General features: G+C 45.2%; 1 protein-coding gene across 13 annotated transcripts in view; it reads right to left on the reverse strand.

The window, feature by feature from the left end:
* Nucleotides 1-22,560, reverse strand: part of DNM1 (dynamin 1) — a 127,913-nt gene that overhangs the window by 4,892 nt on the left and 100,461 nt on the right. For 4 of the 13 annotated variants that reach the window (XM_075905872.2, XM_006119022.5, XM_075905873.2 and 1 more), the window contains 5 exons: nt 17,431-17,540; nt 16,133-16,244; nt 8,580-8,750; nt 8,061-8,302; nt 7,487-7,705 (listed from right to left, as the gene is read on the reverse strand). In XM_075905872.2, the coding sequence (XP_075761987.1) occupies nt 7,487-7,705; nt 8,061-8,302; nt 8,580-8,750; nt 16,133-16,244; nt 17,431-17,540 (854 nt within the window). The other 9 variants (XR_016347775.1, XR_016347774.1, XR_016347771.1 and 6 more) reach the window with 5 other exon arrangements.

Below are 22,560 nucleotides of genomic sequence, written 5' to 3' on the forward strand. Positions count from 1 at the left end.
AAGAATAATTCAATACCATTGCGAGGCAGTTAAAATGGCACCTTTATACGGAGGAGGAAAATGAGTGACAGAGAAGGGACAGCCATTGGGGAGGTATGTGGTACTGGCCTTCTTGATGCATTGGGAGTCTGTGTGTTATCTGCTATAGTTGCTCACCTATGGCCTTACCCAAAGCCCACTGAAGTCAACTCCCATTGACTTGAATGGGATCTGGTCAAGTCTTTAGCTATGTGCTCTTGCTCTGTGCCACTTGTAAGTTAAAAGGCATCTATTCAAAAGCTCAGAGATCTGTTTGCATATCATGTGCTTAGACAGATTCTCTTCATAGTCTCACCAGATATGGATAGAAAAGGGTTTGAAATCACTGGAAACAAGTCACTCTGGCACGGATGATCCACACAGCCCTAACAGAGCACGCAGATTTGAATGGTGAATTGAAGTAAGAGATGTGCTAATGTTCTTTTGCAGATTGTGTACGAAGTACAAAGATGGTCTCAGAGGGTTTGGTGTTGATCTCTGCTTGTTTTTTACTTTTCTGCAGGTCTTGACTTTTCTCCTCTTTTCTAGAGGTCTGGTGAGACTGTTAAAGGATCTAGATGGTGACATCAGAGGCTGAAAACTGCCTCTCAGCGAGAGTCTCTGCCTATTGCCAGCGTCTTTAGGGACAAGAGAGAAGTTGGGTGCTGGAGGCTAATGTGGAAACAGCAGAGACTCTTATGAGTCTGTCATTATACCATTAAATTCTGCTCTCTTGGCATTCACTGACAAATCTCCTAGTGCCTACAATGGGAGTGGAATTTAGCCTAAAATGAGCAAGAGGGGGCACAAACCAAACAATTGTTTGCTTTTCACTTGCCCTTTCAAACCATATTCAAACTTAGATCTTTATCATTTCTAGGACATGAGAGGACAGCACACAAATCTGGGTGAGAGAGGAAACACTTGGAGGGAGTCTGCTGAGCTGCAACAAGCTGCTGCTATCGATAGTCAGGATCAGAAAGGTTCCCCCCAACACCACCATCCTACATTAGCTTCCTTGGTGCTCTTTGTAAACCAGACCAAGGGCAGAGAAAGCCTCATAACAGCGAGTCCCAGAACAAAGCACAGACAACAGACAACCCTCCTATCTGAGACCCTCTCCAGGATGAGCTTTTCTACTGGAGCTTCCCAACAGGTCAGCAGCAGGCAGGTGACGGGGGGGAACTGACAGAGGCCTGACAGAAATGAAGCCCTTGAAGCAAAACATTTACCACAGAACAGTCATGGTGTTGGTTCTCTGTGCTGTGGCACCTTTCCGCCCTCTGCCCAGCTACATGCAGCAATAAAACGGTCACCATTCACTATGGGACAGGAGCTGATTATGAACTCTGAGGGCTTCACCCAAGAGCACTGAGCACTTGCAACTCCCGTTGGTAGCTGAAGGTGCCTTGCTTGGTCAGGTCTAAAAAATTCAATAGGAGCTGCAGTTGCTCAACATCTTTCATGAGCAGGCCCATCTTGCAGAAAGATAATGCACATAAGGACAAAAGTGGGCCTTAGCACACATCTCTCTCCCACTCGTATCCCAAAGCAGTCCCATTCTACTCTCTCCCCCTTTCTCTTCAGTAAGGGTCAGCAGATCTCAGGGAGGACAGGTAAATTCCATTCAGGCCCACATCCTTCTTCAAGTTACATCCTTCCCTGTCAGTATTTACTCAGATGGAAAGTTCAGCTCCTGAGTGTAAGCCCAGCACAGTACACTATATACTTGATGATGGGCCACCTTGCTAATCTGGTGTTCAGCATATTTGCTGCTGCAAAGGGCGGGGAGAGTGCAAAAGAGAGAAGGACAGACAGACAGAGGCCCTGGAGCAGGGTGAAGGTGGGACATGGCCTGCGGCATTCACCCCCATTTTGCACGTGTAACCCATAACCAGAGTCTGCTGGTGTTATAAGACAAGAGCATACTTGGAACACTGGCCATCTGCATGTGGAATCCAACCTGGAACCTCTGGAGCTTAATGCATAAGCCTCTACCACATGAGCTGAAAGCCAGTTGGCTCTCAGCCAATGCTGTAGAGCAGACTCGTTATTATGTAAGTGGTCTCAGGGCCACTAGATGGGACAACAGACCACACTCAGGTGTGTGGGTTACACATGGGAAAGAGAATGGGAAGAGACGGGACATTTGGCCAGCAAAACAGGAGAAGATATTGCTAGGGGATCAAGAGGAAAAATATGTGATGGATATTTATCTCTAATTGGGATCAGATGAAACAGGTTTATGGGGAGCATGTAAGGGCAGGATTACTCCATATTTGGGGGCCCCAGAACCTTGTCCTGCCTTCCATGGACACTAGATGGCAATGCAGGGACTACTTTGGGCAGACATGCTGGAATGTAAAACAAGCATTCAACCCACAGCTCCAGAAAGGCCATTGGGGCAGACAGGGATGGAAAAGACCGAGAGTTCATTCAGTCCATCTACCTGTCATTGCATGATTCAGAGAGACGCTGCTCCCACCCTATCCCCTATGCTCTCTCTCTTTCCCCTCTCTCTGAGCCCACCCATTCAAAGGTGAGGTTTTCTTTTCTGATATTTTTACTTTTTTTAAAAAGACAGTCAATTCCTGAGGCTTCTCCCAGCCTTCCTCCCACCTGCAGCTCTGAGCAAATGCTCCCTGTCTGACTGTCCAGCTTTCTGTGAAGACTCCTCCCGTCATGGGGACCTGGAAGAAGGAGATCTGGTACAAGTAGAGTATCAGGTAGGAGAGGTGAGCAACAGAGCAGTGGGAATGGAGGAGGGGAGACACACTGACTCATGCATCGCAGGGAGAGAGTGCGGAACATACCGTGGCTGCCAGTCCTCAGGGGTCACTGATAGTGATTCTGAAAGACAACACGAAATCAACATGGCAGTTCAGACAATTCAAGGCAGAAGCCGCACAGACAGTCAGGAAGGTGAGAGAATAAACAGACACTCAGCCTATAGGAGCACATTCGACACACTCACAGCCACATCTATACAGAAGAGTGCACGTCACATGCCTACAGACACACCTGGCCACAGAGATGCATACATACCAACCAAATTAAACAAAGTGCATGAACAGATATACACACATTTCTGTACATACAGATCTGCACACATCTGTTTAAAAGCATATGACCCTCACATATGCACACAAAGAGGCAGACAAATCTGTAAGAATATATACACACACACACACAGTTGGATTCACACAGTCATTAGCATATTCACATGAGCACACAAATAGGCTTCTGCACACTTACACATATACAAGCAGGATTCACACTCTGACTTAAGCCACATCAGCACATATTCACACAAGTGCCCATGTGCACTAAAGTACACTCACATGTGCTTAAACTAACAAACAGGATAGCAGGTCTCAGGATTTGGCTGGCTGTCTATCACAATTCACTTGAGATCCAGGCTTTCTAATGATACTGCAACACTAACTAATATACCACATTTAATCGAAAGAAACAAAGCCCATGAGAAGCAGAAAGCAAGAAGGACTAACGTGCACTTCTGGGTCTTCGGTACCAGACTGGAGATGAGGAAACAAGGACATAACTTAATAGATTTTAAGGCTAGAAGAGACCATCAAATCATGACCTCCTATGTAACTTAGGTTGCAGAATTTCATTCAGTTACCTCTGTATTGATCCCAATAACTTTGTTTGACTCAGGCATATCTTCTAGAAAGGCACCTCTATTTGATGATGATGCTCTTTGAAAAGAACTTTTTGAGATCTGTCCATTAGCCAGTTCTCCTTAATCTACTTAGCATGTATTCTATTGATATTGTACAGTGTGAGTTTTACAATCAAAATATCATGCTGCATAAACCAAATGTCTTACAAATATCTGTGTATATTACATATATGCAAGTTAACTGTATCAATCAAACTTATCTCAACAAGAATGAAATCACGTTTGTGTGACAAAAACGATTTTCTGCAAATTAGAACTTTCTGCACGGATTGTTGATGCTCAGAGCACATGACCTTCATTGCATGGTCAGAGACTTTAGAACTGTTTCTAATGTACTTAGATAAATAGCTCCCAAGGGTATAGGTAAGTATGGACTTATCCAGGAGACTGAAGGACCAACTGCTGAAGTCCTCCACCCAGGGGGACTTAATCAAAAGGAAAGAATCCTGCTTCTTTGATGACTTCCTGTTCAAGAAAATGGGCAGTGGAGATATTTGTGTGTGCTAGCACATGCTCAAGTGTCTGAGTGTATGGGGCAAAGTATACTCTACCTCACCAGCCTTGACTCCAGATGTTCATAAAAGCCAGATGGAGATGAACACATACACATACAACAGGCATATGCACATACATCCATTCACATGCACAAGTACACCCAAACATACACGTCTCACTTCCCATTTTTCTCATTGTACTCATTCCCATAGCAAGGGCCACTCACACTATAAAGATAACAAGTTCCACTTCACACGCTTATGGCACCCTGTGTGATCCATCCAGTGAGGGAAAGATGGGTATTAAAAGAAAAGCAATGATGGAGATGGTACCCGTTCACCCATGGCAGGAAGACTCAAGCTCAGTGCCAGCAGGGAACTTTCTTATTCTATATACAGAGGAGGGAGAACGGTTGCCATCTGAGTTCCCCGGTGATTGGAGAATCCCAAATGGCAAACATGGTATAAGGGCACGGGAGGAGTCTATGAACAGCTGGAAGGATGGAGGAACTGGGGAGAGAGAATGGGAGAGAGAGAGAGAGAAAGTGTGAGTGAGTATTGCTTCACTACACCCTTCAGAACTACTGCAGATGATACACCATTTCCTGCTCCCTCGCCAGGGCAAGGCAGAGTGGACCTGTTCAGTCAGACATTTCAAGCTTCCTTCCTCTAGTCCAGTGTTGTTGTTTTGCTCTGTGCCTCTCTGCTCCACTCAGAAGGAATCATCCATAAAAGCCTGATACAAAAGGGGACAGGGGTAGCAACGTAGGCTGGTGCAGAGGCAGGAGTTCAGCACATTTCAGGCTGTTTGGGGGCTCCTACCCGGACAGCCAGGATATATAGAATATTTTCCGTGAGTGAGGAAATGAAGCGCAAGGCATGAAAGGCAGATGGAGAAATGTGGGAAACACACAAAAAGTGAACAGAAAAGGAGTGGCATGTGGGGAGGTAGCAGCACAAGAAGCAAGAGCCAAAACTACACAGCTGAGGCATGCAGATATCCACAGGCACTACCAATGGTACTGCAAGCCCCTGGGAGAGGGCAGCAAAGTACAAGTGGCTGGGTCTGGGTCCTTGTGGGAGCAACATCAATGGGTAGAGGAAAGGCCAGGGCAAAGGCACTGAGAAGGTGCCAATGAATCAATAAAAACTGAGCTGCATCCTCTTCGGACTCATCCGCTCCTGCTCCTGTCCTGGGCTGGATCCAGAACCTGTCAAAGAACTCTCTCTCTCTTCACCCAGAGAGTGAAGGCATTATCACAGGGGAAGGACCAAGCAGCCTCTAACATGTACCATCACCACCCATCAAAGACAGGGTGTTATCACAGAAGAGGGAACTGGGAAGCTTTGACATACACCATGAACACCCATCAGAAACACGGTGTTGCAACAGAAGAGGGCCAGGCAGCCTCTGACATACATGATCAGCACCCATCAGAAACAGGGTATTATCAAAGGAAAGAACTTCCTTACACACGCAGAAGAGAAGTTCCTGGTTCCTGGTGAATTATTCATTCACTGAATCATTCTACTTCTTTCCATTCCTCAGGCTGCAATCCAACACCGTAGGCAGGAGCCAACACTGAAATGACCTTGGTTCCAGCCTGGCTTCTTCCTAAAATTTCCTTAGCAGTGCACCTGTGACTCATTCCGGAGTGTCTAAGATATGCACAGGGTGACTGTACCCTGGGGGAAGATCCAGTCCTACAAAGCTTTCTTATGGGAATGTGAGTTCTGATGTTAGCTCTCTAGGGGCATGTCTACACTATGAAATTATGTCAAAATAACTAAATTTGAAATAATAACTCCCGAAATAATAAAATCGAAATAGCATATCCCCACTACAGGGGAGCCTGCAATTAGTCTGAGGCAGGCTCTGTGGATGCGCTACCTTGACTTAGAACCCCGGGAAGCACGAGGAGTAATTACTTCAAATGACTTTGGGAAGAGTCGTTTCGAAATAACAACACCAGAGTGTCCACACTAACACTATTTCAAAATAAGTGTTATTTCCAGAGGAAAGCAGGAGTACAGATTTCAAAATAACCAGCCCGTTATTTTGAAATAACAGGCTAGGTAGTGTGATCGCTCCCTTTATTATTTAAAAACAAGGGGGGTTATTTCAAAATAACTCCCTAGTGTAGACCTGGGCTAGGTTAGAAAGTACCCTTGGCACTTGGGGTTAACTGTGGGGGTGATAAGTGTGCTCCTAAGGGAAGCCCACCTCCCAAACACTTATTCTTATTCTATATTCCTAGCCAGCTGGCCACTGGTACCAGAAGCAGCAGCCATGTTGAGTAGGAAATTCATCCACATATCTTAGTGGAAGTCCTTTCTTCCTCTCCTTAAAACACACTGTATCAGGAGAAGAGAAAGAGCTCACACACTGGGGCTCCTTGATATTTTCCTCATTTCCACAGAACACGTACAACTGTTGATGCCTATCTCACCCCACTTCAGACACTTTTGTTTCCCACTGATAAGTACAAGTACCAGTATTACTACTTTGACTTGGATTACCATGTGCAACACGCTGTGACACAAGGTCCCTCCCAAACCCTACATGCAGTTTTTGGCGGGGAAGAGGACATCCCTCTGTTTCAGACAGCTGCCTCCTCACGGTCTCCCCTGAGAAAATGAAATTTCAGCACTAAAAACAAATAAAGGAAGAAATGTTCCCAACTGCAGAACTGATTCAAACATATGGGCTGTGTCTACACTGGCATGAATTTCCGGAAATGCTTAAAACGGAACAGTTTTCCATTATAAGTATTTCCGGAAAAAGAGCGTCGACACTGGCAGGCTGCTTTTCCGGAAAAGCCCTTTTTCCGGAAAAGCATCTGTGGCCAATGTAGATGCGCTTTTCCGGAAAAGAGCCCCGATCGTCATTTTCTCGATCGAGGCTTTTTTCCGGAAAAGACTACTGGGCTGTCTACACTGGCCCTTTTCCAGAACAGTTTTCCGGAAAAAGGACTTTTGCCCGAGCGGGAGCAGCATAGTCTTTCCGGAAAAGCAGCTGATTTCTTACAGTAAATTGTCACTGCTTTTCCGGAAATTCAAGGGGCCAGTGTAGACAGCTCGCAGCTTATTCTGGAAAAGCGGCTGCTTTTCCGGAATAAGTGGCCCAGTGTAGACACAGCCATGGAGAAAGGCTTCACGCATCCCAAACAGCCCTTGACTGCTTTATAAGCTGAGAGGAGGGAGGCATTACCAAAGCTGCCACCTGAAACCCAGATCTCTCCCCTCTCTGCATGAGTGTCTCAGGACTTACCTGGGGACACCAGGAGGAGCACGGTTTGGCCGAGATGGAACTTGAGGGGGGGGTCCAAAAGGATCAGGGGAAGCACCTGGCCTGGAGGGCACAGGGGGAGCACCACCCAGGGTGGGTCCACCAGCAGGAGGAGGTCCAGGAGCTGGACCTCGAGATCCAGGCCTGGCTGGTGGAACCGCAGGAGCTCTCCTCTGTGGTGTAGGGCTGGAGGTGGGAGACCTACAAAAGAAACCAAAAGGAGTTCACCTGCAGCAACAGGCGTGTCCAGTATCTCTCCAAAACCCACATGCTCTCTAGCCCTCCCATCACCTCCCAGAGCCCTTCAATCCTTCTGTTTACCTTCGAGACGCCTCCAACCTCCATGTCACCCTCAAGAGTCTGACAGCCTAATTCACCTATACAAGCTCTAAAAGCTCTTATGTAATTTTCAAGGCCTCAACAATGTGCACATAAATTTTAAATACCCCAGAATCTTCAGCATCCATTAGCCTTCATATTCTAGCAGGAGGCCCCATCTAGCCCCTAAAGAGGCATCAGGCAGGTCTGTGGGGCACTCCCCCTGAGCCTCTGATACCTGCGTCCAGATGGTATGTTCTGCACCTGCAGCCAGGAGTCGTCCACCGGCGGGGGCATAGGGGTGCTGATGGTGGTGGTGTTAATGTCCCCAGTGATGTTGAGTGCCTCCTTCAGAGCATGATACATGCGGAGCATCTCATCACGCCGCTGGGCCTGCTCTGATGACTCTTCCATGAGGGTATTTTGGTCTCCACAGGAGTAGAGGTTTGCTAGCAACTCCGAATGGATAAAATCCTTTGTCTGTAACCATAGCAGAAAGAACAGGAAATCACACCCATCAAAGCCTCCATCTGAATCATCTTCCCACCAACGCCCTCTTTCTCATTCCCCTCCCCATTTAGTCTCTGTCTCCCATTCTCTCCTCCCCTCCTCTCTCTCTTTCACCTCTTTTCTGCTAGTCCACCCATATTTCTCTCTCTTTCATCTTTTATTCTTCTATCCATGTCTTTCACTCCTTCTTCTCTTATCTGTCTAGTTCTCCCACAGTTCCCAATGGGCTAAGCAGGGGGACATGTACATTATTTATCATGAGATGCATGATGGTCTTAGGCATGAGGTCTCGGATAGTTTTGTTGACAATTCCCATGTAGGAGTCCACCAGGTTCCTGATTGTTTCAACTTGTCTCTCCAGTTGGGGGTCCATAGAGTGCATGAAACTGTCAGATCCATTTTCCTCTGATTCACTTGTCTACAGTGGGAAAGCAAAAGGGAGAAACAGCAGTTGGATAGAGACAGATCAATTCTTTAATATACCATAAGGGTCAAAAGGCAAATGCGACACAGCTCAGGAGGCATGGGGGAAACTTCATGAAGCAACATGCGATACAGCTCAACTTTTCTTCTGAACAGTAACTCCCAATGCAGTACTCAGCTTGTATAACTAGGTTAACCTTCCCCAGCTCAACTTAGAGGAAGGGCCGTGAATGTGATTTCCATGTTAGTGCAAGTCTGCCCTACCTCTCTACATTACAGTTGGTTATTGGAGAAATGGCAGAGCCAGTTTACTCACAAGTTGTTCTGTAGTAGCATGCTGCCCTTCTTACATTTTTGTCATCAGCTGTCATGCATGTGAACAAAAGTGTACCCAGAATGTGTGCAAGAGCATGAACACAAATACATTAGTTTGTGTGCAGGTGTGGCTGAACTCAAATGCAACTGAATTTCTGCAGGGCCAGGTATACACAACTGTATCAATATGTGTGCACAAAATGATCTCCAACCCACTGATTGGAGTGGGGGGTGGGGGGAGGCAGGATAAGTGAATGTAAACACACTAGTGTGTATGCAAGGATAGGTGAATATAAAATGCACCACAATACTATCACTGAGGCCATGTATGTATGGAATTGCAGCTAGCAAGGGATGTGAAGGATAACATGAAAGATTTCTATAGGCATGTTAGCAATAAGAATGTCATCGGAGAGGGTATGGGGCCCTTACTGGATGAGGGAGGTAACTTAGGGTGTGTCTAGACTACATGGCTCCGTTGACAAAGATGAGTTTACTAGACATAGCAAAATGAAGTGGCGATTTAAATAATCGCGGCTTCATTTATATCAAAAAGGCCGCCGCGCTGTGCCGACGATCAGCTGATCGGCACAGCGGGGTTAGTCTAGATGTACCGCAGTCAACAAGGCAAGCCTTTGTCGACTGCTCCGGTAAACCTTGTTTCATGAGGCATACCAGAGCGGTCGACAAAGGCTTCCCTTGTAGACCACGGCGCATCTAGACAGCCCCACTGTGCTGATCAGCTGATCGTCAGCACAGCCCGGCGGCCATTTTGATGTAAATGAAGCGGCGATTATTTAAATTGCCGCTTCATTTTGCTATGTCTAGTAAACTCATCTACATGGCTCCATCGATGGAGTCATGTAGTCTAGACATACCCCTAGTGACAGATGATGTGGGAAAAGCTGAAGTACTCAATGCTTTCTTTGCCTCTGTCTTCACGGACAAGGTCAGCTCCTAGACTAATGCACTAGGCAACGCAGTAAGGGAAGGAAGTGGACAGCCCTTGGTGGGGAAAGAACAGGTTAGGAACTATTTAGAAAAGCTAAACACACACAAATCCATGGGCCCAGATTTAATGCATCCAAAGGTACTGAGGGAGTTGGCAAATGTCATTGTGGAGCCTTTGGCTATTATCTTTGAAAACTTGTGGTGATCGGGAGAGATCCTGGATGACTGGAAAAAGGCAAATATAGTGCCTATCTTTAAAAAAGGGAAGAAGGACGATCCAGGGAACTACAGACCAGTCAGTCTTACCTCAGTCCCTGGAAAAATCATGGAGGGGATCCTCAAGGAATCCATTTTGAAGCACTTGGAAGAGGGGAAAGTGATCAGGAATAATCAACATGGATTCATGAAGGGCAAGTCATGCCTGACCAATCTGATTAGCTTCTATGATGAGGTAACTGGCTCTGTGGATATGGGAAAGTCAGTAGATGTGATATACCTTCACTTTAGCAAAGCTTTTGTTATGGTCTCCCATAATATTCTTGCCAGCAAGTTAAGGGAAGATGGACTGGATAAATGGACTGTAATATGGATAGGAAGCTGGCTAGACTCTTGGGCCCAAAGGGTAGAGATCAATGGCTCAATGTCAGTTTGGCAGTTGGTTTATAGCGGAGTGCTCCAAGGATCTGTTCTTGGTCCGGTTTTGTTTAACATTTTTATTAATGACCTGGATGAGGGGATGGATTGCACCCTCAGCAAGTTCGCAGATAACACTAAGCTAGGGGGAGAGGTAGATACGCTGGAGGGCAGGGATAGCGTCCAGAGTGACCTGGACAGATTAGAGGACAAAAGAAATCTGATGAGCTTCAACAAGGACAAGTGTTGAGTCCTGCACTTGGGATGGAAAAATCAGGCTGGGGACTGAATGGCTAAGTAGCAGTTCTGCAGAAAAGGACCTGGGGATTACAGTGGATGAGAAGCTGGATATGAGTCAGCAATGTGCCCTTGTAGTCAAGAAGGCTAATGGCATATTGGCATTGCCAGCAGCTCCAGAGAAGTGATTATTCCCCTTTATTCGGCTCTGGTGAGGCCACATCTGGAGTACTGTGTCCAGTTCTGGGCCCCTCACTATAGAAAGGATGTGGACGCATTGGAGAGGGTCCAGCAGAGGGCAACCAAAATGATTAGGGGGCTGGAGCGCATGATCTATGAGGAGCAACTGAGGGATTTGGGTTTGTTTAGTCAGCAGAAGAGAAGAATGAGGGGGGATTTGATAGCAGCCTCCTGATGGGAGGTTCCAAAGAGGATGGAGAAAGGCTGTTCACAGTAGTGACGGATGGCAGAACAAGAAGCAATGGTCTCAAGTTACAGTGGGAGAGGTCCAGGTTGGATATTAGGAAAAACTATTTCACTAGGAGGGTGGTGAAGCACTGAAATGGGTTCCCTAGGGAGGTGGTGGAATCTCCATCCCTAGAGGTTTTTAAGTCTCAGCTTGACAAAGCCCTGGCTGGGTTGATTTAGTTGGGGTTGGTCCTGCCTTGGGCAGGGAGCTGGACTTGATGGCCTCCTGGGGTCTCTTCCAGCTCTATGATTCTATGATCTGTATGTATTCATGCTTGTACCTTTCAGAATGCCTATGTAGACTGATTCACAATGACTAGGAGACTGACCACTGGGAACAGTGTTAGGATTCTAGACCTATCGACCAGCTCTGGCTGACTCAAATAGTCATTGTAATTAGGATTGGGGAGTGAAGATGCAATTTATAAAACTCTTTAGTGTTGCCTAGCATCTGTCTATTCATCTAGGTATCTAATGTGCCCATCTGTGGGGTTTCTGGGTGATAGTGGTGGTTATAGGAGCAGTGACAGTTAAATAAAAGTATGCTCAGTCTTGAAGTTGTAGTGTGAAGGCACCATTTGCAGCTGCTACAAAGGAGAGAAGGAAGAGGGTAGCTTGCTTGCAAGCAGGAAGAAATAACCCCTAATGAAAATGAGAGTGAGCTGCCTGCTTGGACTGGCTGCTATGCCAAGTTTTACCTTGATGGAAGGAAGGACAACTAAGTGGAGTATTCAAATGTGATAGTATAAAAATAATCAGGCTTCTGGACAAGATCTCCACTGTGGGAAATGTTTTAAAAATTGATTATGTGAAGTGGGATTTATTAATCAAAAGGCTAATGCAAGCTCTTCATTTTCCTTGCCAAGTCTTTTCCCTCAAAAGTCCATACAGAGATTAGTCCATGTATTATGACAGTTGGTATAAATATTTTAACATTAATACCTTACACATCTATAGTGGCTTTTACCTCAAAGGATCCCAAAATGCTTTAGGAAGTCTGAACCTGAGCTTGCAACTCTTGGTCACGTCAGCAGTCATGTAAGTAGTTCTACTGATTTCAGTGAGAATACTCACATGTGACATAATGGTTAATTTTGTGTTGTTCTGCACCTAGTGTATATACTGTGATTGTCCTATAAGACCACTCAGATTTGGTAGCATTTTACATTCACTTGGTAAGCTTGTAAATGACTAGAAAAAGTGCAGGGCAATGGAGAATAAAGACATTGAGATTTGTATTATTCACTAGTTAAAGTTCTTTTGGGACATTCTCTATAACCTCCTGTTTTCATATGTTTATAACTTTAGAAAAATTCTCCATCTGGGCTGAAATGTTTCTTGTCTGAGCTCAACTCAGCTCTAAGGACTAACAAACATTAATTAATCCTCACAACCCCTTAGAGAAATAAGAGAGCCTCATTCCTACTACACAGTGGAGAAACTGAGGCACATAGTGAGGCCATATAACAAAGGAACAGTCTGGGGAGGGAGGGAGACAGAGGGGGGGGGGAGGAGAAAGAAAGAAAGAACGAAAGAACGAAAAAAAGAGCACTTATAACTGAAATACAGTATATAGTTATCTCTAGAATTAAATCTGGTAACCAATAGTGCACAACACAATAGCACACCTGCCAAGACTCATCCATTAGGTATTTATTTTAAGGCAGCTTTCAAAGCATGAAGGATTTTGTTGTGTGTGTTTCAATATGCTATTTAAAATGTTACTGATTTTATTTTTAAATTTCCCTCACTGACACTATCTAATTTTGATAGACTTGCAGCAGGTTGGGACATAAAGTGAAGCACAATATTGTCTACAATTTAGGTTAAAACAATTCAGCAAGAAAGGGGAAATTTTCTTTTCCCTGTTTCCCCCGGGGATTTTTTGTTCTAGCTTCAGTTGAAAAGATCGTATGTATCCTGAAAGGGGTGGAAGGCTTCATGGTCTGAGAAACATGTGGTTAGAAAGGTGGAAATCAGACATGACAAACACACAAAAAAAGAGGATAAAATGCCAGAAATGAAGTTCTGATGCGATTCAGAAATCAAATACCAAAGAGGGGGAATAAAAAGAGAAAAAGGAAAACCTAAGCCAAGAACAGAAACAAACAGCAGATGATCTGACAGGAGGTACAAAGACAGAAGAAGACTGAGTGATTGCCTCCCAGGAGATGATGATGATGAAGGGGTGAAAAAAGAGAAATAAACTGAAAAAAGAAAATCAAGCAAATCAGAACTAGCTGATAAGAGCCCCCAAAGGGCAGTACAGGCAGAAGGGATGTCACTTACTTTGTCCTTGTCCTGGCAGGTCAGTTTGAGCACAAAAAAACAAAAAGAAAAACAAAAAAGTGACAAAAATAAAAAAAACAGATTTTAGTTGGTCTTAAAGACAGGAGAAGCATCTATTACAACATTGAATGGAATAAGACCAAACCCAATAAAAAATACAGGTCAAAGGGACTAAATCACTCTGGGTCACAGAGACTGAGTGGGTCATTAACTAAATTGAAATTATCAAAATGGAACCCCTGCAATAGATAATGGCTCATTAAAGATGGATGCTCTTGTTACTCTCTCCTCATATGGGGTCTTGTGCCAAAGTGTTGGACAGAGACCACAACAGCTACATAACAGCAAAAATATCCCAAATCTTTCCATTGCTTCAACAGTAGGTGAAGTCATTGGACTTCCATTAACTTCAGTGATTTTGGATATAATCTAATGCCCCCTTAACCCTCAGATCCTTTCCCATCAAATGGCTATAGGATAAAATCAAGGTACTCATGACAAAACAATGATCTTCAAGGTTAGCAGAGAAGGTGAATGAGCCAATACCAGAAACACAACTGTCTGAAAAAAGACAGGTAAGTAATTTTCACTGCTGTAATAGGTAAGTATTTACAATGACTTTTATCACAGTCAGAGACTTAAAAGTTTCAGGGATGTCTCTAGTTCTATGCTATCATAGAATCATAGAATACTAGGACTGGAAGGGACCTCGAGAGGTCATCGAGTCCAGTCCCCTGTCCTTATGGCAGGACCAAATACTGTCTAGACCATCCCTGATAGACATTTATCTCACCTACTCTTAAATATCTCCAGAGATGGAGATTCCACAACCTCCCTGGGCAATTTATTCCAGTGTTTGACCACCCTGACAGTTAGGAACTTTTTCCTAATGTCCAATCTAAACCTCCCTTGCTGCAGTTTAAGCCCACTGCTTCTTTTTCTATCCTCAGAGGCCAAGATGAACAAGTTTTCTCCCTCCTCCTTATGACACCCTTTTAGATACCTGAAAACTGCTATCATGTCCCCCCTCAGTCTTCTCTTTTCTAAGCTAAACAAACCCAATTCTTTCAGTCTTCCCTCATAGGTCATGTTCTCTAGACCTTTAATCATTCTTGTTGCTCTTCTCTGGACCCTCTCCAATTTCTCCACATCTTTATTGAAATGTGGTGCCCAGAACTGGACACAATACTCCAACTGAGGCCTAATCAGCGCAGAGTAGAGTGAAAGAATGACTTCTCATGTCTTGCTCACAACACACCTGTTAATGCATCCCAGAATCATGTATGCTTTTTTTGCAACAGCATCACACTGCTGACTCATCTTCAGCTTGTGGTCCACTATAACCCCTAGATCCCTTTCTGCCATATGCTATGTAATAGTACTTCTGCTTTAATGGTATTTTCTTGAGAGAACATAACATTGGTCATTAAAGGATTGCAGGAAAATGTCAAGAAAATACATTAGGTCATATCCTACATATTTAAAACAAGGGACATTTCTACAGTAGAGAAACAAGATATTTAACAAGCAAAACGTTAAAACAATTCCTGATAGGAGAACTCAGGCCTGGCAAAGCTGATGGATAGAGCCCTGCAAGTCCACTTTATATCCGCAGGTATCAGCATCCGCAGATGTGGATTCGGAGATCCACAGCTCATTTTTGCAGCTATGGATGTGCAGATGCAAATTTTGTATATAGAACCTTCAAATTTGTGGATATCCATTTTATATCCGCATCCGCGGATGTCAATGAGGATATCTGATTTATATCTGCATCTGCAGATGTCAATGTGGATATCTGTGGCTCATTTTTGCAAATAAAGATATAAATGTGGATACAAATTTTGTAGACACGAAGGTTTCATTGATGGAGCTGCAAACTTGGCCATAGAGAAAAGGGACTGATAAGTAATAACACTGGCCTCTATTTTGGAGTTTCTTGCCATGTAGGGGTGAGGTGGTTAAAAACTTTCAGATGATTGTACTACTGGCCACTCCCTTATCCCTTGCACTGAAGCACATTTCCCAAGAATGTGGAGCAATGGAAATGCCTTCAGCAAGGGTTGATTGTAACATTTGCATTTCTTCTCATCCCTCCTGAGAAGAGTTTACACTGGAGAGCTGAGCAACTTTCCCAGTCTGTCTGAGAAATCTCATGTAACTGGATTTACAGCCCATAGGAAGGATAAAAGCCAGGAGGGTTTATTTTTGAGGTCCACCCCCTACCTCCACCTTATAGTTACTGATGGTTTTATGCTGTGCATCCTCATCAAAGGAAGTAGTATCACACATCAGAGGAGACTAAGAATAAGAAGTTCAGCCTGACTTCCAACTCTAACCTATAGCAGGAGGTAATGGAGAAAAGACTCTCACAAAAGCATCCTCTTCAACTAAAGGAGCAATAGTTCAGTGATTCCTCCTAAGAAAAGTGTGCCACCCTTTCCTCATATCCTGTTATTGCTGATGGTCAAGCCCCCAACCTACCCCAACACGCTCTGGGTACACTCCTGCACGCAGGAAGGAAGCCTTCCAGCTATCCACCTCCTCCTGAGTCTCACAGGCCAACTCCAGCTGTCGATAGTCTTTGTAAACATTCCTAAGAAGTGAGACATAAAACATGTTACTTCAACTCTCCCCACATGGCAAAGCAACCTTTTCATCTCTGTCAAAGTTCTAAAATCATTAGTGTGTCTGCCTCAGTTACAAAGTAGACTATCTTCACACTGCCTGCTAATACCCTCATGTCTCTCCTGCACTGGAGCACCCTATGAAAAAGTGAGAGGGTGAATTAATTCTCCATTATTAACCTTAGCTTTCCTCACTCTAATCCCCCAGCAGACCCCAACCCTGTCCTGAAGAGACCACTCTTGGGAGGTGTGAGAGAAGATTGCCTTTCCAAACACTTTCAGTCATGTATTTTTTCACCCCACACTCTGGGCTTATGAATTACTGGGACTGACTTTATTGTCCAACTGAAAAAAGCAAGATGGGTTGTGACATAGTAGGGAAAGTATTCACTGTTTGCTTTGTTATGCTGTATGTGATTCCTACTGTCCTGTGGCTGCTTTGTCTTGACTGTGTGTGTGAGCCCGTCACCTGACCCTAGGGCGGAAGATGCAACCAATAACAGTCAGATAACACCTTGGGCCCAGGAAACAGGACAAAGGAGGCGGGGCTGCCTAGAGGGCTGGGACCAGTTGCTGGGTGTGTGAGTTTAGTTTTTCAGCTGGCCTAGGGAGAGGGGAGTCTAGCTGGCTTAGGGAGCTGACTAGACTATCCCCAGGATGGATTGTACTGAATGCTCCTGATTCCTGTAATAACAAGTCTGTGCTACGCTGTGTCCCTGTCAATGAATAAACCTTCTGTTCTACTTGCTGTCTGAGAGTCACATCTGACTGCGGATAGGGGTGCAGGGCCCGGTGGCTCCGTGACAATGGGACAATCTAGCCCTGGCAGAGATCCCTGGGGATAGGCAGTCTGGCTAGGTGAAAGCCAGGATCGTACTGCACAATGCACCGCAGAAAAAAATGATAATAAGAGCATAAGGAAGGATTCCAGAGTCTTTCCTTTTAAAAGGGGTTTTCTCCTAATGACTTTCCTCTAAGGAGATGCCCAGCCTATCAGGACAACATTCCTTGAGAGGTCCTCTCTCCTCCCTCTCGTCCATCACCTACTATTCCATTCCAAGGTGTCCCAAAGATACTGTACAGGGCTGAAGTTAGAGATGTGATATAAGTGATATCTAGGAAAGAGCTTGGCATGTTCTTAGGAAAAGACAGCACCTCTGTTCAGTGTTGAAGAGAGCAAAGATATGCTTGCTGGACATGAAGCCCTTCTCAACATCCCGCAGCTTCAGGTTATCCACCGGCAGCATGTACTTCTTTTCTTTCTCCTGAAAGAAGAAGATCAGCAACTGGTCATTCACTGCCATTGACGAAATCCTCATGTGGTGATAGAGTCAGTTAGCAGTGGGATCCTCAAAGCTCTCTCTCCTATTCTCTCAAGAACTCAAAGAGAAATGGGTCCTTTACAGCTCAATTCCCCTACCTCTTCCAGAAGTCCACCAGCAAGGGGGCCTTCACAATCCAGCCTAGGGATGTAAAGGAGTAGTTGACTACCTGATAAGCCTATGCTTTTTGGGTAGTTGAGTCAACTACTCTCATCCCCCCCTTGCTGCCTCTGTATCAGAGGCAGCAAGGGGTGGGGGAAGCAGGAGCCAGTGCTGAAGGGAGCTGACTTAAAAGTCTCTGCGGTGCCACCCCACCCTCCACTGCTGCCTCTATCAGAGGCGGAGGGGTGGAGGCAGCTGCCGCGAAGCAGCTCCTGTCTGCCACGACCTGGCCACAGACAGGGGCTGCTTCGTGGCAGCACTCCCTGTGCACGGGACAGGTCCCAAATCCCCACTAGGACCTCCACACACCGGGGCTGCTGCCAGCTGGGCAGGCAGCCTGACTCAGTTCCAGCTTGCGTCAGGTGCAGGACAAAACCCCGCTGCAGCTTTGCAATTTAAAAGGTAGTAGGCACTTCCCAGCTCTTACTGCCTTTTCAATTGCAGAGCCAAAGCGGGGTTTGGTCCCACACCAGGCATGAGCCAGAACTGAGCCAGGCTGCCTATAGACTAACTGAGTAGTCGATAAAAATTCTATCGACTACTGGATTAGTTAAATACCTGCATTTTAACATCCCTAATCCATTCCCCAGAATTTGATGGCCGTACCCCCACAAGCAGTCATTCAGCAATGGGACCCTCACAGCCCACCTTCCCCATCCTTTTCAGGAGTCAGTCAGCAAGGAGTCTCTAATGCAGTCCAGCTCTATCATCACCTCAAGGAATCAGGCACCTACAGGGTACTCAAAGCCCAATTTCCACAACCTCTCAAAGTGTCACTCAGCAACTGGGCAGTCACAGACTAATTTTTCCATCCTCTCACAACCTAACTCCTCTATCCCAGAAAACAATCAGCAACTGAGTTCTCACAGACAAAATCCTCCATGCCCTCATGGAGCCAGTCAGGAACAGGACCCTCAGAACAGAATTTCACCCTCCTTTCAAGAAGCCAGTCTGCTGTGGGACTCACATTCTAATTCCCCAAGATGTCAGTCACTAACAGGACCCACAGAGCCTGATTTACCCATCCTATAAAGTGGTCATCCTCACATACAGTCCAGTTCTCCATCCCCTCAAGAAGTCAATCAGCAAAGGGTTTTATCCCCAGTCTATCCCCAAAATTTGACTCCCACATCCCATAAAGCAGTCAGTCAGCAAGAGGGTCTTTATAGCCTGACTCCCTCATTCCTTCAAGAAGTCAGTCAGCAAAGAAGTCCTCATAATCTGGCTCTACCATTACCTCAAGGAGTCAGTCATCAACAGCACCACCATCACTGACCATAAGTCAGACAGCAACTGTGTATACATATCCCAATTCCTCACAGCGCAGCTCCTGTTCCCTCAAGAACTCAGTCAGTAATAGGACCCACACAGTTCAATTCCTCGCCCATTCAAGATGTCAGTCAGCAAGTGCTCCTTCATACCCAGTCCAGTGGTCCCCGACCTTTCAGGGTTGCCAGGCGCCAGGCGCCCAGGGGCGGGGCCGCTCACACGCCGGGCGTCCGGGGACAGGGCCGCTCACATGCTGCGCGCGCGGGGCGGCACCGTGCATGTGCTGCGCGCCTGGGGTAGGGGCTGACTATGCGCCATGCGCCTGGAGCTGGCACCACGCATGTGCCACGCGCCCAGGGGTGGGACCAGTCCAGATCATTCCGCGGGCGCACATAAATGCCCCGGCAGGCGCCGTGGCACCTGCGGGCACCACGTTGGGGACCACTGCCCTAGTCCCATAATTTGATTCCCCTGTTTCATACAACAATCAGTCAGCAAAAGGAAAGGCCTCCACTGCCTGACTCCCCATCCTCTCAAGGAGTCAGTCAGGCCCCCGCAGTCCAGCTCCCTCATTCAAGGAGTCAGTCTGCAAAGGAGCTTCACAGTCCAGCTCTACCATTGCCTCAAGTCTGTCAGTAAGGGCAACACCACGGCCTATCTACCACTTCACCTCATTAAACCAGCCAACAACTGGATATTCGCAGAACAATTACCCTATTCCCTTAAGGAGTCAATCAGTAATGAGGCCCCTACAGCCCAATTCCTCCATCTCCTCAAAAAGTTACTCAGCTACAGGGCCTTCACAGCCCAGCTCTCCCATCACATCAAGGTCTCAGTCAGTAATGGGGCCTTCAGAAGCCAATTCCCCATCTTCTCAAGGAATCAATCAGAAACAGGACACTCCACTGTCCTGCTCTCCTGTCACCTCCAGGAGTCATTCAGCACTGCTGTTCTCATATCCCAATTCCCCCATTTCCTCAAGATGCCAGTCAGCAATGGTGCTTACAGACTGACTCCTTCATCTCCTTAAGGAGTCACTCAGGTGTAGCAAGCTTACAGCTTATTCAACTACAACATTAGGAGTCAGACAGCAATGGGGTCTCCGCATTCCAAATCCCCATCCCCTCAATAACTCATTCAGCCACACAGCTAGGTGACTCATCCCTTATTTAAAAAAAATGAAGAGACCTGAAGCATCTTAAAGACTAACAGATTTATTTGGGCATAAGCTTTCATGGGCAAAACCCACTTATGTTCAAATAAATCTGTTAATCTTTAAAGCACCTGAGGACTCCTCATTGTTTTTGCAGATACAGACTAACACAGCTACCCTCTGAGATCTTTATTTTAAGGGACTATTTTAAGGTCCTTATTGCCTTAGGGTGACCACCCATTCCTTATTTTAAGATGTATTGAAATGTACTAAAACTATAAGTACCATTTTAAATATTAAATTAATACTTCTGATAATTACATTGTATACCTGAGAACAGCAGAACTGTGCATTTGAGGAAAAAATATATATGCTATGCAAAGGGAAATGGTGTTTCCTTAAAATGCCTCTTAAAATAAAGCATTGTCCCTTATTTTTCATGTTTTTCCCTTAAATCCATCCGACAAAAGTGGTCACCCTAACAGGCCCTCACAGCCTGATTCCCTCAGTCCCTGAAGTCAGCTTACCTTAAGCCAAGCTGCTGCAGCATCTACACTGCAGGTGGCCAATGGGAGCACACAGAATGAGGAGTACAGGACACCAGCGGGAGCTGCCCTCAGAGTTCGATTTGGGGATCTGCATTAGACCCGCTAAACTGAATGCTAGAAGATCTCTGTAGTGTAGACGTGCACACTCCTTGCTGAATCTGTTCTGTGCACCCTCCCTAAAGTTTGTCTATTAATCTATGAGAGCCATTCCCAGTGACCAGCGCATCCATGGTGGCTCTGTCCCTTTCTGCTCTTAACTATTCATGATAGATTGTTGTTCTCAGCCCTAATACCTAGACTCCTGGTTTCATTATAGCATACTGCCATCTGCCTGTAAATGCCACCAGCCATGTGAATTGAGGTTTTAGTCTTTATTAAACGTAAATTTAAACAAATCAAGCAAGATAAATTGATGGCTGCAGGTTAAAAAGTTTAATTTTCATTATTAACCTTATTTTCAAATTTCAGGGGAAAAGTCAATGATTTGTCATAAAAGTTGATAGCTTCTCTTAAGTATTATTGGAATTTAAAACACTCTGCATATTAGAAGAGCTGATACAACGGATCCATCCTGATAGGTCATCCTACACTATGAAGGACTCATGTTCATTTTTAAATAATAACAGTTACACAAAATACAAGGTGGGATTCCAGTTGCTCTTCTCTGACACTAGGAGCTCCAACAGCAACTTTGAGGTTGCAGTGGTATGAGATATTTAAGCGTCAGCTAAAGGCCTTTTATATGGAAAATGACAAACAGCCATAATTGAAAATTGGAGCCAGTGTCCTTCTGACTAATCTAAGACTCAAGTGAAATGGGTGGCCAAACATGTGAGGAAAATGTTAAAAACTGAATCTTACATTTTCAAAAATGATGAATGATTTTTGGATGCCTCAGTTTTGAGCTGTCCAATTTGAGACATCTTTCAGGGACTTGATTTTCATAGAGGGAATGCTCAGTGCTTTTTTATTATCCTTTAAAGTATCTCCAGTTAAGCAGCTAAACACCAAGGCACCCAAAATTTAGGCCATGCTTTTTCTGGAGATAAGTTTAATTTTGGAATCTGGATTGAAAGATGGATGAGGTTAGAAATCAGGGGAATTTGCTTTAACCCTAAAAACTGAAGATCAGACTCTCCTCTCTCTTATTCAGAGGCAAATATGGAGTCTTTACTGGATTCATATCAATGTACCTGAGAGCTAAATTTGCCTCAAGGGCCCTATTTGTAAGTGTACAGCTCTACGCAGGCACTGCTATACCAAAAGTGATCCAGAGAGGGAGCCATTATACTAAACTCACCTTGAAGCAGGATGCAGCTGTCTGAGACTACTCCAATAGAAATGTATTATGTATGTAACCATCCCCCTTGTGCATGGGTTGTGTATACGTCATGCTTGTCTCAGCTAGAAACATGGAGAAATGTGATCCCTCATAGGGGAAATGGGAATAGAAAAGGCAGTCAGGCAGGCTAGCAGAGATCCCCAAATCTAACTGGAAAACACATTGGCAGAAAAGCAATTGTAGATAGTGATGCTGCTGACACATTTAATAAGCAGATATAATCAAAGCCCAAAGACGACAATCTGGCCATTATAATGGCCCTACAGGCCTTAGTCAGCAATCTCACTAAGTCTCATTAATTCCTAAGTATACCAGCATACTGTGCTAGGTCTCAGATCCCCAATGAAAAGATCAAATGACATTATCTGATACAATATAATGTGGTGCTGGGAAAGTTGTCCTGGAAACTGATGCTCTCTGGGATGGACAGAACAGAGACAGTTTGGGAAGGAACGGAGCTCCTGTACCCCAAACCACTGATCCAGAATG

The sequence above is a fragment of the Pelodiscus sinensis genome, chromosome 23 (genome assembly GCF_052426305.1).
Source record: "Pelodiscus sinensis isolate ZL-2025 chromosome 23, ASM5242630v1, whole genome shotgun sequence".
Taxonomy (NCBI): domain Eukaryota; kingdom Metazoa; phylum Chordata; order Testudines; family Trionychidae; genus Pelodiscus; species Pelodiscus sinensis.